Genomic DNA, 12,574 nt, shown 5'->3' with positions numbered 1-12,574 from the left:
TTTCAACAAAATAAGGCAAATTTGGCCATCTTCATCATGTTCAAAAGTTTTCACCCCCCAGCTCTTAATGCATCTTGTTTCCTTCTGGAGCATCAGTGAATGTTTGAATCTTTTTAAATAGTTGTATTTGAGTCCCTCAAATGTCCTCAGTGTGATAAGGTGCATCTCAAAATCATAAAGTCACTGCTGGAAAGGGTTCAAATATGTAAAGATGTTGGAAAACTGAAGAATCTGCAGGACCTTAAAGATTTTTCTGAAGAACGCTGCTCAGTTTAACTGTTCAGAACAAACAAGGGACTCATGCACAACCATCACAAAACAGAAAGACAGTCGAGGATCATCAGGTGACCACACAGAGTATTAAGAACCAAGGGTTCCCAAACTTTTGAATGGGGTTATTTTAATAATTTCAGCAATTTTTTTTGTCTTGTGGACTAAATGTTAATATCTTTTATGTACAATATCTTACTCAGGACAGTACTAAATAAAATATAACATGCATTTAGTATGATCTCTCTTATTTTTTGAAAATTACTCATATTTTCACAGATTCTGCAAAGGGTGCCCAAACTTTCGATCCCCACTGTATATATATATATATATATATATATATATATATATATATATATATATATATATATATATATATATATATATATATATCTGTATATATATATATATATATATCTGTATATATATATATATCTGTATATATATATATATATATATATATATATATATATATATATATATATATATATATATACACGACACAGACAACACATTAATTGCAGTAAATATATTTCATAGCATTACAAAATGTGAATGCTGCCTTTCCACCTAAAAGGAGATTATGACTGCTATCACATGCTATTAAATTTAATCTCATTGAAACCATGTAACTGCACCTAAATAACTGAAAGTAAAGATAATTGTTGCTAATACACTGATATATCTAAAGATTGGCACCATGAAACTATATATATATATATATATATATATATATATATATATATATATATATATATATATATATATATATATATATATATACTGTATATAAAAGTACTGAGCATATGATTGATTTGAAATGCCAATGCTGTAAGCCCTGTCACTGTCTCCTGTCTTTAATATAATAGTACAGGGATAAACATTCTCCCTTCCACTCTTTCAATCTATATATAATACATATATTTTTCAATTCTCTTTTTAGTGACATAAAATCTGACCAACAGTTGCACAATAATACATCGTCATCAGTCCAGCCTGCATCCAGTTCTTCTCTAGTCGCGATGACAAAGAAATTAGTCAGCGCTGGCTGAAGTTTTTTACACATCATTTTGCATAATGTTCCACGTCCTGTTAAATGAGTCCTGTCCGCTCTCAGATCATGGCAGGCAGAATGGCATCCCCTCTCCCTCAGGTCATAAACTGCGTGTAGCCCTCGGCACCTGTTACTATGACATCCATCCAAATACGCATGGCCTCTGGGGATGGTGCCACCATGAAATAAAGTCGATCATGAGTCTTCACACAGAAGGTTAGCGAAGGATTCGGACTCTGTAAGAACAGAAAAAAGACAAAGTGTGCTTTAAAGTGTGAGGAGACGGAGAACAGCAGGGCAGGCGATAAAAGGCATGTCGCTGAAGTAAAAAAGGAAAGCATGACGAAATGTACATGAACATGAAGCCGCCTTTGATCTCTTTTGCCTTCTGCTGTAAGAAATTCTCTTTATAAAAAGACGGCTGTCTGTTTCAACTTTCACTGTGTGCTCACTAAAGTTGGTGCTGTAGTGTGAGTGGTATGGAGCTTGATTTGTTGACGCTGACAGTAAACAGGAGGTGTTGAAAAAGCACAACATCGGTTCACTCATTACCTTAGTTGCGCTGCGCAGGTGATCGTAATACACCTCTTCTATGGCTTGGAAGTAGATGACACCTTTCAGTTTGGTCTCGTGTTTATCTGAGGAATAAAAACCATGAGGAAAAGTAAGGAAAAGGAGAATTCTGGTAATAGAATCTTTGGAGAAAAAGAAAAGAAAAAAGATTTATTATTAGGAACAGATTGCATTCGCCAGTTTCTATTTGGAGTTTACTTGCATTACACAATAAATTTGTTATACATTTCAGTAATAGCTTTTAAAAAATATATATTTGTAATATCTTTTATTCTGAGATACTGGAATAAAAAAAGGAAAACATTTTTAAAAATTGAGCTAGCACATAGTTGAAGTGAATTCTAGTGCACAGAGCGATTGACCTAAAAGCATTGTCTTGTCTCAATTTAACACCGTCTGCCACCCACTGAAGCTTCTCTGACAGACTTCCTTTATCAAAACTTAGCGCAAATTAACAGCTCTCTTCAGATTGATTCTATCATGCAGATGATTTGAAACCAGTGTGTTGTCAGCCTCCAGTGAGCCCCCTCACAACTGCCGACACAGAAGATTAATTACTTTCCCCTTTGAACAGTTTCTTTTTGGGGGCTCGCCACTATTCGTTACACAAATCTGCTTAGTAATGGGATAAATAGTTTTTGTTTTATGTTTTTTGTAGAGTTGTAAGTGCAGTATTGTTACTCAGAACTGAGCCAGGGGTAAATCTACACCCCATCCCTCACAAACGCTGGGCAAGAGAAAGCATTGCCATTTATTTCATCATCTTCATCATCACCACCATCATCATCACCACTAACATGGGGAGTGAGGGGGTGAAAAGGCTTACACACATGAGCAAAGCCTATGTGAGAAAGAGAACATCTGAAAGAAAGACGGGATCATCGGAAATCGAGCGAACTGAGATGAAACATTTCACAAGAACTTGCCGTAGGATTGCTTTTAGTTTGTTTGTTTGTTTAACCGTCTTATTTCATCTCTTTTTCTTTTTTTAATTTTTAATTATACTAAGCAAAAGCAGAAAATGTATATAGTGCATTAAATCCAATACACTATCAATTTGTCAGAAAAAATATTTGTTTTATAATTACACATTGAAAACTACATTGAATAATAAACAAATGCATTACACATTTAAAGAAACCCCCCCCCCCAAAAAGTAAAAAAAAAAAAAACTAACAAAAAAAATTACTACTATTTGCTAATTTAATCATGAATAAATATAAAAATGATCTTACCTATGTAATAAGAGAAGGTCCTTTTAAGTCGATCAAAGACAAACCAGCGTTTTTTCCAGGATTTGATCTTGCCGCCCATCTTCACAAGATGGCCCTTGCACATTTTCTCTGTAACAATGACATATGCACATGTGTCCACGCAGTGGCCTGATGACTCCACATGAGAACGCAGGTCAAACTCCTCTTTTCGAATAGGCAGATAGCGTGTCATTGGCCGAGCCTGAGGAGGGCAGCGCTCATATTAGCTACTGTCTCAAATATTTCCATAAAATCGACTTGTTCAGGTACACATAAAAACAATACATTCGATGGAAATATTACATGATCATTTTGATGCTGTGGTTACATTTAAGAAGAGAAAATGTGACACAATAAGTGTCTGCAGTTCATACAGAAGTGAAAAATACACAGGTTGATTCCATTGTTTTGGTTATGTCATCGGTGTTTAAAACATTGGTGTCCTACTGCCCTGCCCTTCCTTGCCTCTGTCTCACACCCCTCCTCTTCCTCCCATCTTATCTTCTTTCTGCTGTCTTCCTCTCACCATCTGTCGGCATGTCTCCTCTCATCCACCTGCTGTGCGGAGCTGCTCCCGTCTGGCCCAGTCGAGCTGAGCCAGTGAGCTCATGAAGTCTTTTAAAGAGCAACTCAAAACACTGGCTGACCTCGGAGCAGCACCGGAGAAAAACACTGCTGTGTTCAGAGTTGTATGCAGACAGTGAGACGGTGTGTGTGTGTTAACATGGTGTTACATTTTATATACACACTATATTATGCTAAATATTTCAGTTGATGTTTATACAACTAGTTAGAAATGTAATAAACTAAAGGGGTCCTCTCTATTTTTCGGGTTTCTGCAGGTTGTTTAGACCACACTGATTTGGATTTGACAGAAAGGTACTGTAAATACTACTGCTTCCTTGCTTTTTTTTAATATAATAATAAAATGCCACACTACTTATGCCAACATTTCTTTTCATGAAGCCTTTTAAGGATTTTTAATTATTTTTGCTGGACAGTTAGTTACACCTAAACTCATATATATATATATATATATATATATATATATATATATATATATATATATATATATATATATATATATATATATATATATATATATATATATATATATATATACACACATATATATATATATATATATATATACACACATATATATATATATATATATATATATATATATATATATATATATATATATATTAAATAATAGCGTCAATTAAATAATATAAAAACATAAATATAATAAGAACAATAAAATACTTATAAGAGGTGTATTCAAGTAATTTCTTAGTTTGAATTATATTTTCGATGTATTTTTGAATAACCTTAGCATCACACCCCTGACCAAAATATACATTCATTTACATTTACATATGAATGTACATGAACTACTGCTCAATCAACCATTATGATTATTAATATTTATGAATGACTTATTAATGCAAGCCTTATGTACTGTCCCTTGTACCTTAATGGAAAATGTGAGGATTTTATGTCTACCTAATAAAAGACTGGGCAACTATCTGTACCTCTGATCTGAGAGCAGTTTGTTGAGGTGTTCAGCAGAGTACTGACCTGGGAACACTGTTTCTCTCTCAGCTTGACCTCTTCCTCCACAAGTCTCTGCCTGTGCGCAGTCTCATCTTGTAGCCTCCTCTCCATCTCCTCTCGCCGCCTTGTCTCAGCCTCCAGCAGCTGCTTTCGTGCCTGGACTTCCCTCTCCTGACAAAAAAAAAACAGACAGACAGATTAAGACACAGAGGGGCTTCAAATCTACTGTGAGAAGATTTAATAGGTTATAGGGGGGGAAAATGCATACAAATACATAAAACACCCAGTGCGGAAAGACTGGGGATGCATGAAAAATAATTCAGGAAGACATTGTCTAAGTGAGTATTACTGTCGGAGAGCTTGTTAAGATCCAGCCTTTCATGTCTATTGCTCTTTGTAGGTAAGAAACTGTCTTTAATGCAGTAATGCCAAAGGGACCAGGGGCTTCCTTTTTAAATTTCACGAAAAATATCTCTTTTATATGAGAGACAGGGAGATATTTACTAGACAATTAAAGATTAATGGTACTCACTCGGCTCTCCACCAGTCTAGCTTTCTCCTGCTGGGCCTCCTTCAACATCTTTTCCATCTCCTCCAGCCTCAGTCCTGTCTGCCCATTGCTGCTAAGGGAGAAACGGATACCGATACTGTTGCTGTGGTGCTTTCATTGGCTGAAGACGTGCTCACTCTAGACAGATTATTTCTGCCTTCAACATACACTGAAAATGTATTATTGAATTATAATAATAAACAAATATATATAATTGTTTAACATTATATATGCTACCATTTAGAAGGTAGGGGTTATTCAATTTTTTATGTTTTTAAAAATTCTCTTATGCTCACCAAGATTGCATTTATTTGATTAAATATACACCAAAACAGTACATTTGTGTATTAGTATAATAATTGAAAATAACTTTTCTATTTATATGTTATATATATTTTTAAATGTCATTTATTCATATGCTGATTTAGTGTTTAAGTAAGATATCTTATCTATGTTGAAAACAGTGCTGCTTAATATGTTTGTGAAAATTGTGATTTTTTCGATGAATAGGGAGTACAGCATTTGTTTGATTTTTTTCTATCTGTTTAGAAGTGTTTACTATCCTTTTTGAACAGAATTGTGTATTTAATGTAGCCCAGATTGTTTGGTTGAAACTGCAGAAATCATTTATACACATATTTGCATTTGGTCAAATGTCTAAATATGACTTTTTAAAAACTACACCTTGATCAGTAGCAAGATGCTAAAAATAATTTGCTTTTACTTATTTATTTTATCTTGGTGATGTTTTATCTTGCCTAAGCCATAGGCAACCAAGTTTTTGGCACTGGTAAAAATGAATAAATAATAAAAATCATGTGTATCATGCTCCTTCCTGCAGGGTCAGGAGTATGTGATGTTAACTGTTTCATTTTTAAGTGAGGACCTACATGCTTTTTCGATGGGGCTCCTTTTCCAGCTCAAAGCAAAATGTTGATTGAGGATGAGGAGGTGCTGTAGGAGTTTAAAACTGCTGAAACATCTAACCGAAATGTAAGAATTTGTGGTCAAACAGACTATCAATGCTGAAGAGTAGGCCAAAACACTGACAGCATCTGACAAAACAGCTGAAGCCTCCCTGGCTCAAAGGAGTCCATACTTTAAAATGACATTCTGTGCTCGTTCTGCCTCGTGACAAGACCAAACTTTGAAGACGAGAAGAATAGCATGTCTATTTGTATTGATTTATGTGTTGTCAAGGAAACAACTCAGGGACTAAATTCTGGGAAAGGGTTAAAAACAAAAACATTTACGGGGAAATTGGGCAGCGTGACCCGTTGTCAGGAGAATGGAAGCAGAATGAAGGGTTCCCTTGACAACTGTGCCTCACCTTTCAGGTGAACAGGCGGAGTTGTTGCCGGTAGATACGCTGGTCTCCACGCTGTCAGAGCTCTCTAAACTCAGAGTGTCATACGTTGACTCTCCAGCTGGGGGTGCGTGGTGGTGCAGAATGGAGTAGTGTACCATGGGAGCACCTGAAGGTGGGAAATGGGAGTGAGAGTCCTGTGGTGCCCCCCAGTTACTCTGTTTAGGATCCGTAGGCCTGATTCTGGAATCATCACATGTATAGAGCCCTAGAAAAATACATCCAGAGAAGATCATGGTGATGCAACTTGAATTACTCAACACAAACTGTTTACAAACTAATAATAATAAGTGATGGGCTACCTCTGCCCTGCTGATCCGATTGTCTCTTGGAGTCTAAGTCCAAATAAGCAGGAGACAGATCTGGGAGACTCTGAAGATGTAAAAGAAAACATAAGATTTACCTATCTAAATTCAACTACTATTTCTTTCTTTCTCACCATCCCGCTTATAGATCTGACAACAAAACATCTCAGTGTTATTCATCCCTCATTTATTCATACTATCCACCCAAATTGACAACTATGGTAACTTGCCCCCACTATAAGAAAGCAGACCACACCAAAAGCACCCAAAACCAGCAACAAAGACCGAACCTCAAGTGCTTGACGTAAAAGTACTGCTTTTCATGTCATTTTATATATAAAAAAAGTGGCTTTTTTTCAAAACACAACATACACTGAGGACAGATAAAAGATTAAGGATGCAAGCAGAAGAGAAAGACAAAAGATGCGAGTTTACCTGCATAGGTTTGCGTGAGGAGATACACTTAGCTGGCAGAGGGGGAGGAGAGGCATGACTGGGCTCCCCAGCTGCCATAATCTCCTGGTACCAGCGCTCTGAATCTAACCTGGGGATCGAAGGCCTAATCCATGCAGGCTGGCTCTGAAGTGCAGTCCAGGTAAAGGCAGGATGGATGAGAAAAAGAGAGGGAAAATACAGCAAGGAAAGAAGAGATACATGCATAGAAAGTATGGAGTGGTATTTAGATCAGAAAATTTAAAGTGGATCTCATAAAACCACAAAACTAAAAAGCCTGGAATCCCAGATTATTGAAATATTCAAAAAGAACAAGCCAGATCGACACAAGCTATGTTCAATAAAATGATGAACACCTCGACAACAGGAAATACACACCTCAACAGGAAGTGACTGCGAGGAGCCACACTGGGATGTGTGGCTGGAGTGGACAGGGTCAGCCACAATAGCTTGGAATGATTGGACTGAAGATGTGGGAGAGGGGTCAACTTTGGGCATCCCGAAAAGCTGGTTCAACTGACTGACTGTCACATACTCCTTTATACAGTCAAACCATCACACACACACACAAAAATGTAATGAGGGCATTTTAGGTATAGAAAAGCATAAAGCTGGCATAGCAAAGGCTGATACAACAACAACAAAGGCAGCTGGAAAGAGAGTTGGGAAGATATGAGAAACAACAGTTTCAAGAGAAGACAGTCAGTTCGTTATTCTGACAGCATCGTAAAAAGAAAAGCCACAAACTAGGAATAAATGGCATAGGAAAGAGAAACGGGAGGTGGTGAGGCAAGGAAAAAGATTGTGTCACGGATGAAAGCGTGAGTGGAGGAGTCATACCTCACGAGGTGTGTCTGATGTTACAGCCAGCGGTAGACAAAGAGCGTTAGGGAAGGCAGTCTGGGCGGGGATACATCCGTTCCCATACATCTTATAGACATCTGAGAGTTTGAGGTACTCCTGAGCACACACATTCATCCATCCACGCACACATCCACAAAGGACATCAGTTCATATCTCAAACGACACATCAAGAACATCTACTGGAAAAAGTATGCTTACTCCCAACACATCAAAACATGCAGCATGTGTGATACAGAATGGCAATGTCCACCATAGCCCAGGCAGTAACTGTTTGTAACACTGCAACTGTGGCCAGTACAACTGAGGAATGCTCAAAAAGACTCAAATAATATATGCAAACTACAGTGACCACCCATTTGTCTATTTACACTACCGTTCAAAAGTTTGGGGTCAGTTAAGAATTTTTTTTCATTGAGAATGCATGAAACTGGTTCAATGTGGAATTACTACAAAAATGTATATCTCAAATAAATGCTGTTTTTTCTTTATTTTTTACAACTATGATAATTTTTTTTTTTTTGCAACAATGATAATAATATGAATTGTTATCTTTAGCGCCAAATGAGCACATTAGAATGATTTCTGAAAGATCATGTGACACTAAAGACTGGGGAAAGACATCATAATATGTCACAATATTATTGGTTTACTATATATTTGATCAAATAATTACAGCACATTGGTGAGCATAGAAGAATTATTTCCAAATAATTCAAATATACAAATCAATACTACTTATCAGTACATACTAATTTATTTTTTTTACAATAAAAAATTATACACATCAGTAGGGTTGGGAACCAAGAACTGATTCTTATTTAAAGGTGCTGTAGGGAACTTTTGTAAAAAAATATTTTTTACATATTTATTAAACCTGTCATTATATCCTGACAGTAGAATATGAGACAGATAATCTGTGGAAAAAAATCAAGCTCCTCTGGCTCCTCCCAGTGGTCCTATTGCCATTTGCAGAAAGTCATGTGCTCCCGGTAAAAAACAACCAATCAGAGCTGCGGTCCGTAACTTTGTTTGTGTTCAAAATGTAGAAAAATGTATATAATAAGCGAGTACACCATGAATCCATTTTCCAAACCGTGTTTTTGGCTTGTCCTGAATCACTAGGGTGCAGCTATAATAAGTGTTTATATTCAGACTATTTTAGATTGCTTCGGGGGTACCGCGGCGGAGTAACCCAGTACCTTTGTGATTCTTTATAGACATAAACAGAGAGAAGTAGTTCCGGCTACGATGTTCTTCGCAAGCAGTTCTGTTTATTAACCGCTAGAGCGTCAAAAGTTCCCTACTGCAGCTTTAAGGCAGCTTCAATATATATATATATATATATATATATATATATATATATATATATATATATATATATATATAAAACTTTCATTATATTCCACTAATGGGTTTTACACATGCATGTGGGTGGAATATATTTTCAGCATTACTTATTCAAAGATGCCAAAACACTACTACTTATCTGAAAGCGCTAAACAAACAACTCTAAGTCATTCATTTTTATGAATCAAGCACATTACAAATACTGACTGTTCATATAACTGTAGGTAGACCAAAACTAGACATTGTGTCAGAAGTATTTCACAAAAATAAATGAATTAAATTTAGTTTAGTACTATTGCTGGTATTATCGAAACCATCTTATCATTTGGTAATGAAACTCCATTTCTTTTAGCACTAACAATGACAAAATCGTTAGTGGGACCATTAAGGAACCATAATCATTAAATTCATTACAGTTCCCATCCCTACTCATCGGCCACACAGAAACACGTTCCTTAAGATAACTGAACTCCACAAGCATGTAAGTGTGAATGACGTAATGGTTTTGTTAGTTTTTACATCCATCAGAGTTGTCCTGTGGTCATGCTTTTACCTCCTGTGGCCTGTTAGAATATATCTGAGGGGTGGATCTTTGACAACAAGTCGAGGGGAGCAGAGAATTTTGGGTAGGGAGTTCATCTAAAAGGTCAGGTTCACTGATGTAAAGAACTTCCTGTTTTGAATATAAACACTGAAGTCAGACACCACTGCACAGAGTGTTGCACAAACCATGCCAAAGAACATTTTTATATCATTATTTGTCTTATCAAACTTCTTCAAATTCCCTCTACATATTTAATGGCTGATCAAAGAGGCATCAACATGAAGCTTATCACCGATGGCGATAACCCAGAAAAAACGTGCTCATGACTGCTAAGCGGGAGTTGAGTGTTTCCCCACGGACACCACCATCAGGATGTACACAACGATAAGTTCAAACCAATGCACTTAATACTGAGAAACAGCACAAATATCTTGTGAATTATAATGATTTTATGAGTTTAGATCACAAGGCATCTGTATACAGCCTGTTCACCAGCTTAGTGTAAAAAAGTAGTTTGCTTGCCAACTAAAAACAGGCCAGTTACCCATTTGGATGTTGAATGCTCTTACCTCCTTCATGCTGGCAGGCTTGGAGAAAGTCTTTCCACCAGTCAGGCTCTGGTATCTCTTCTCCAAGAGAGACAGTCTCTCCCTTTCCTTAAAGAGAAAAATTAAACACGGTCAAATTCACCATTAAAGGAATATTCAAGGTTCAATCATTTTTAAAATAGTTTTTAGTGTTACGGTTTTTATGGGGTTGCATTGTCATGCTAATGAAGCTCCACTGAATCGACACCAAACTAAATGGAGCAGAAGGACACTATTGACACTACAGCTGCTTTAAAGCTAAAATTGAAGTTGTATCACAATGTCTTTTGCTAAATTAACACTGTTACACCAAAAAGTAACCATTTTTTTCACACTAAAATGGCACAAACATTTTGTTGCCATATGATATTGATAAGACTAGTGAAAGTCACAGTGTAATGGAAAAAGTGACAAATCTTTTATTCCATAAAATCCATTTCTCTTATTTCTCAATTCCATAATTCTGTTAAATGGATTATGAATGTGGCCATTCCACTCAAACATAATGCACACTTAAAGTCAGTTGTGGAGAGGCAGGGTTTAAGCGGACAAAATCATTGGAGAAGTCCAGCATAAGTCACCAGAGAGAAGTCGACATTTCATTGGAAGAATTTAATTTTTATTAATCATTACAAAGTTTTAAAAAAAGAAAAGAAACATATACACGGGATAATCATTCACAATTAGATCATTAACAAGAGTTTACAAAATAGATAGGGGGAATATTAATATCATGCCAACTTTGAAGTTTATGAGTTAATTCCTATTGTATACTTAAAAAAAAAACAAGTTGAACATATGACTCTGTATTCCTGTGCCGAAGACACCCCTTCAGGGTTTATATAAGTTTGGGAGAGTTTTTTTTTTTTTTTTTTCTCAAGTATGACCCTGTATGATGTCATAAAGGGTGGAATTCCTTGTATGGGCAATTTTCTCCAGGAAGAGCAAACAGAGCAAGAGCATGCCCATCAACATGCTTCATTCGTGTTACGGAAGTCATCAGCAGTGCTGCACAGGATTCAATATAGTCAATATAGTCAAAGTGTTTGTTCCTGTTTTATTTATGTCGATCTGCCCCTTGCAGACGATTGCTACACAAAAGCCACACATGCTTGTGACTCTTTAGCTCAGCCCACAGCATGCATCCAGTTTTCGGAGAGAAGAGGTACAGCTGTATATGTTTTTTATAAATCTGATAAAACTGAAGACACTTCAGAGATATGAAGGATGCAATACTACTCAATATTTATAAGATTAAAATGAGATTGACAGAAACTCTGTGTGTTATGTCCCCTTTGACCTGTATTCAACCTTTAATATTATATTACCTGTATAACCAGTATCAAGTTATAATATTTGTATCTTTTTGTGTGTAAAAGACACTTTGTGTGAAGTGTAGATAGAAATGTAAAAAAATTCTCTACCTTCTGGAGCATCTGTAGTGCCAGGGTTCGATCTTTGGCCATCTTTTCACAGTCCTGAGCTGCCTGAAGTCCAAGCTGTTTAGCCTGGATCTCCAGAGCTGCCATTTTCTCCTACATAACCAAGAGAAATGTTTCAAATGTGACTGTGGTTGTATGTTATTCCAGTCCAATACAATATCAGCCACTCAACACAGACTTTGAGTACTTTAATAGACCTGACCTGAGATCAGTATCATTACCTTCCTTTTGGCCACACTCTGGTGATACTCTGCCTTCTCTTGCAACAGCTGTCTGCTGACCGTCTCCTTCTCCTCCTCAATGCCACTCTCTCGCTCCAACTGGCGGAACTCCAAATCCTCAAAGCGCTTAGTGGCCGACTCCAGTGCCTCCACCTTCTATAGACACACACATGCACAGATGGAAA

General features: G+C 36.6%; 1 protein-coding gene across 10 annotated transcripts in view; it reads right to left on the bottom strand.

Moving 5' to 3' along the window:
- Positions 1-717: 717 nt before the first annotated feature.
- Positions 718-12,574, bottom strand: part of LOC128008251 (pleckstrin homology-like domain family B member 1) — a 35,795-nt gene continuing 23,938 nt past the window's right edge. For 4 of the 10 annotated variants that reach the window (XM_052592869.1, XM_052592867.1, XM_052592871.1 and 1 more), the window contains 14 exons: positions 12,390-12,545; positions 12,151-12,261; positions 10,709-10,795; positions 10,149-10,268; positions 8,225-8,344; positions 7,763-7,921; positions 7,367-7,510; positions 6,929-6,998; positions 6,591-6,834; positions 5,243-5,333; positions 4,735-4,881; positions 3,133-3,352; positions 1,877-1,962; positions 718-1,560 (listed from right to left, as the gene is read on the bottom strand). In XM_052592869.1, the coding sequence (XP_052448829.1) occupies positions 1,420-1,560; positions 1,877-1,962; positions 3,133-3,352; positions 4,735-4,881; positions 5,243-5,333; positions 6,591-6,834; positions 6,929-6,998; positions 7,367-7,510; positions 7,763-7,921; positions 8,225-8,344; positions 10,149-10,268; positions 10,709-10,795; positions 12,151-12,261; positions 12,390-12,545 (1,896 nt within the window). In that variant the 3' untranslated portion in view covers positions 718-1,419. The remainder of the gene's footprint in view (positions 1,561-1,876; positions 1,963-3,132; positions 3,353-4,734; positions 4,882-5,242; positions 5,334-6,590; positions 6,835-6,928; positions 6,999-7,366; positions 7,511-7,762; positions 7,922-8,224; positions 8,345-10,148; positions 10,269-10,708; positions 10,796-12,150; positions 12,262-12,389; positions 12,546-12,574) is intronic. The other 6 variants (XM_052592868.1, XM_052592872.1, XM_052592870.1 and 3 more) reach the window with 6 other exon arrangements.

This window comes from Carassius gibelio, chromosome A5 (genome assembly GCF_023724105.1).
Source record: "Carassius gibelio isolate Cgi1373 ecotype wild population from Czech Republic chromosome A5, carGib1.2-hapl.c, whole genome shotgun sequence".
Classification (NCBI taxonomy): Eukaryota; Metazoa; Chordata; class Actinopteri; order Cypriniformes; family Cyprinidae; genus Carassius; species Carassius gibelio.
The sequence above is the reverse complement of the archived record's forward strand: the minus strand, read 5'-3'. Positions and strand labels throughout refer to the sequence as shown.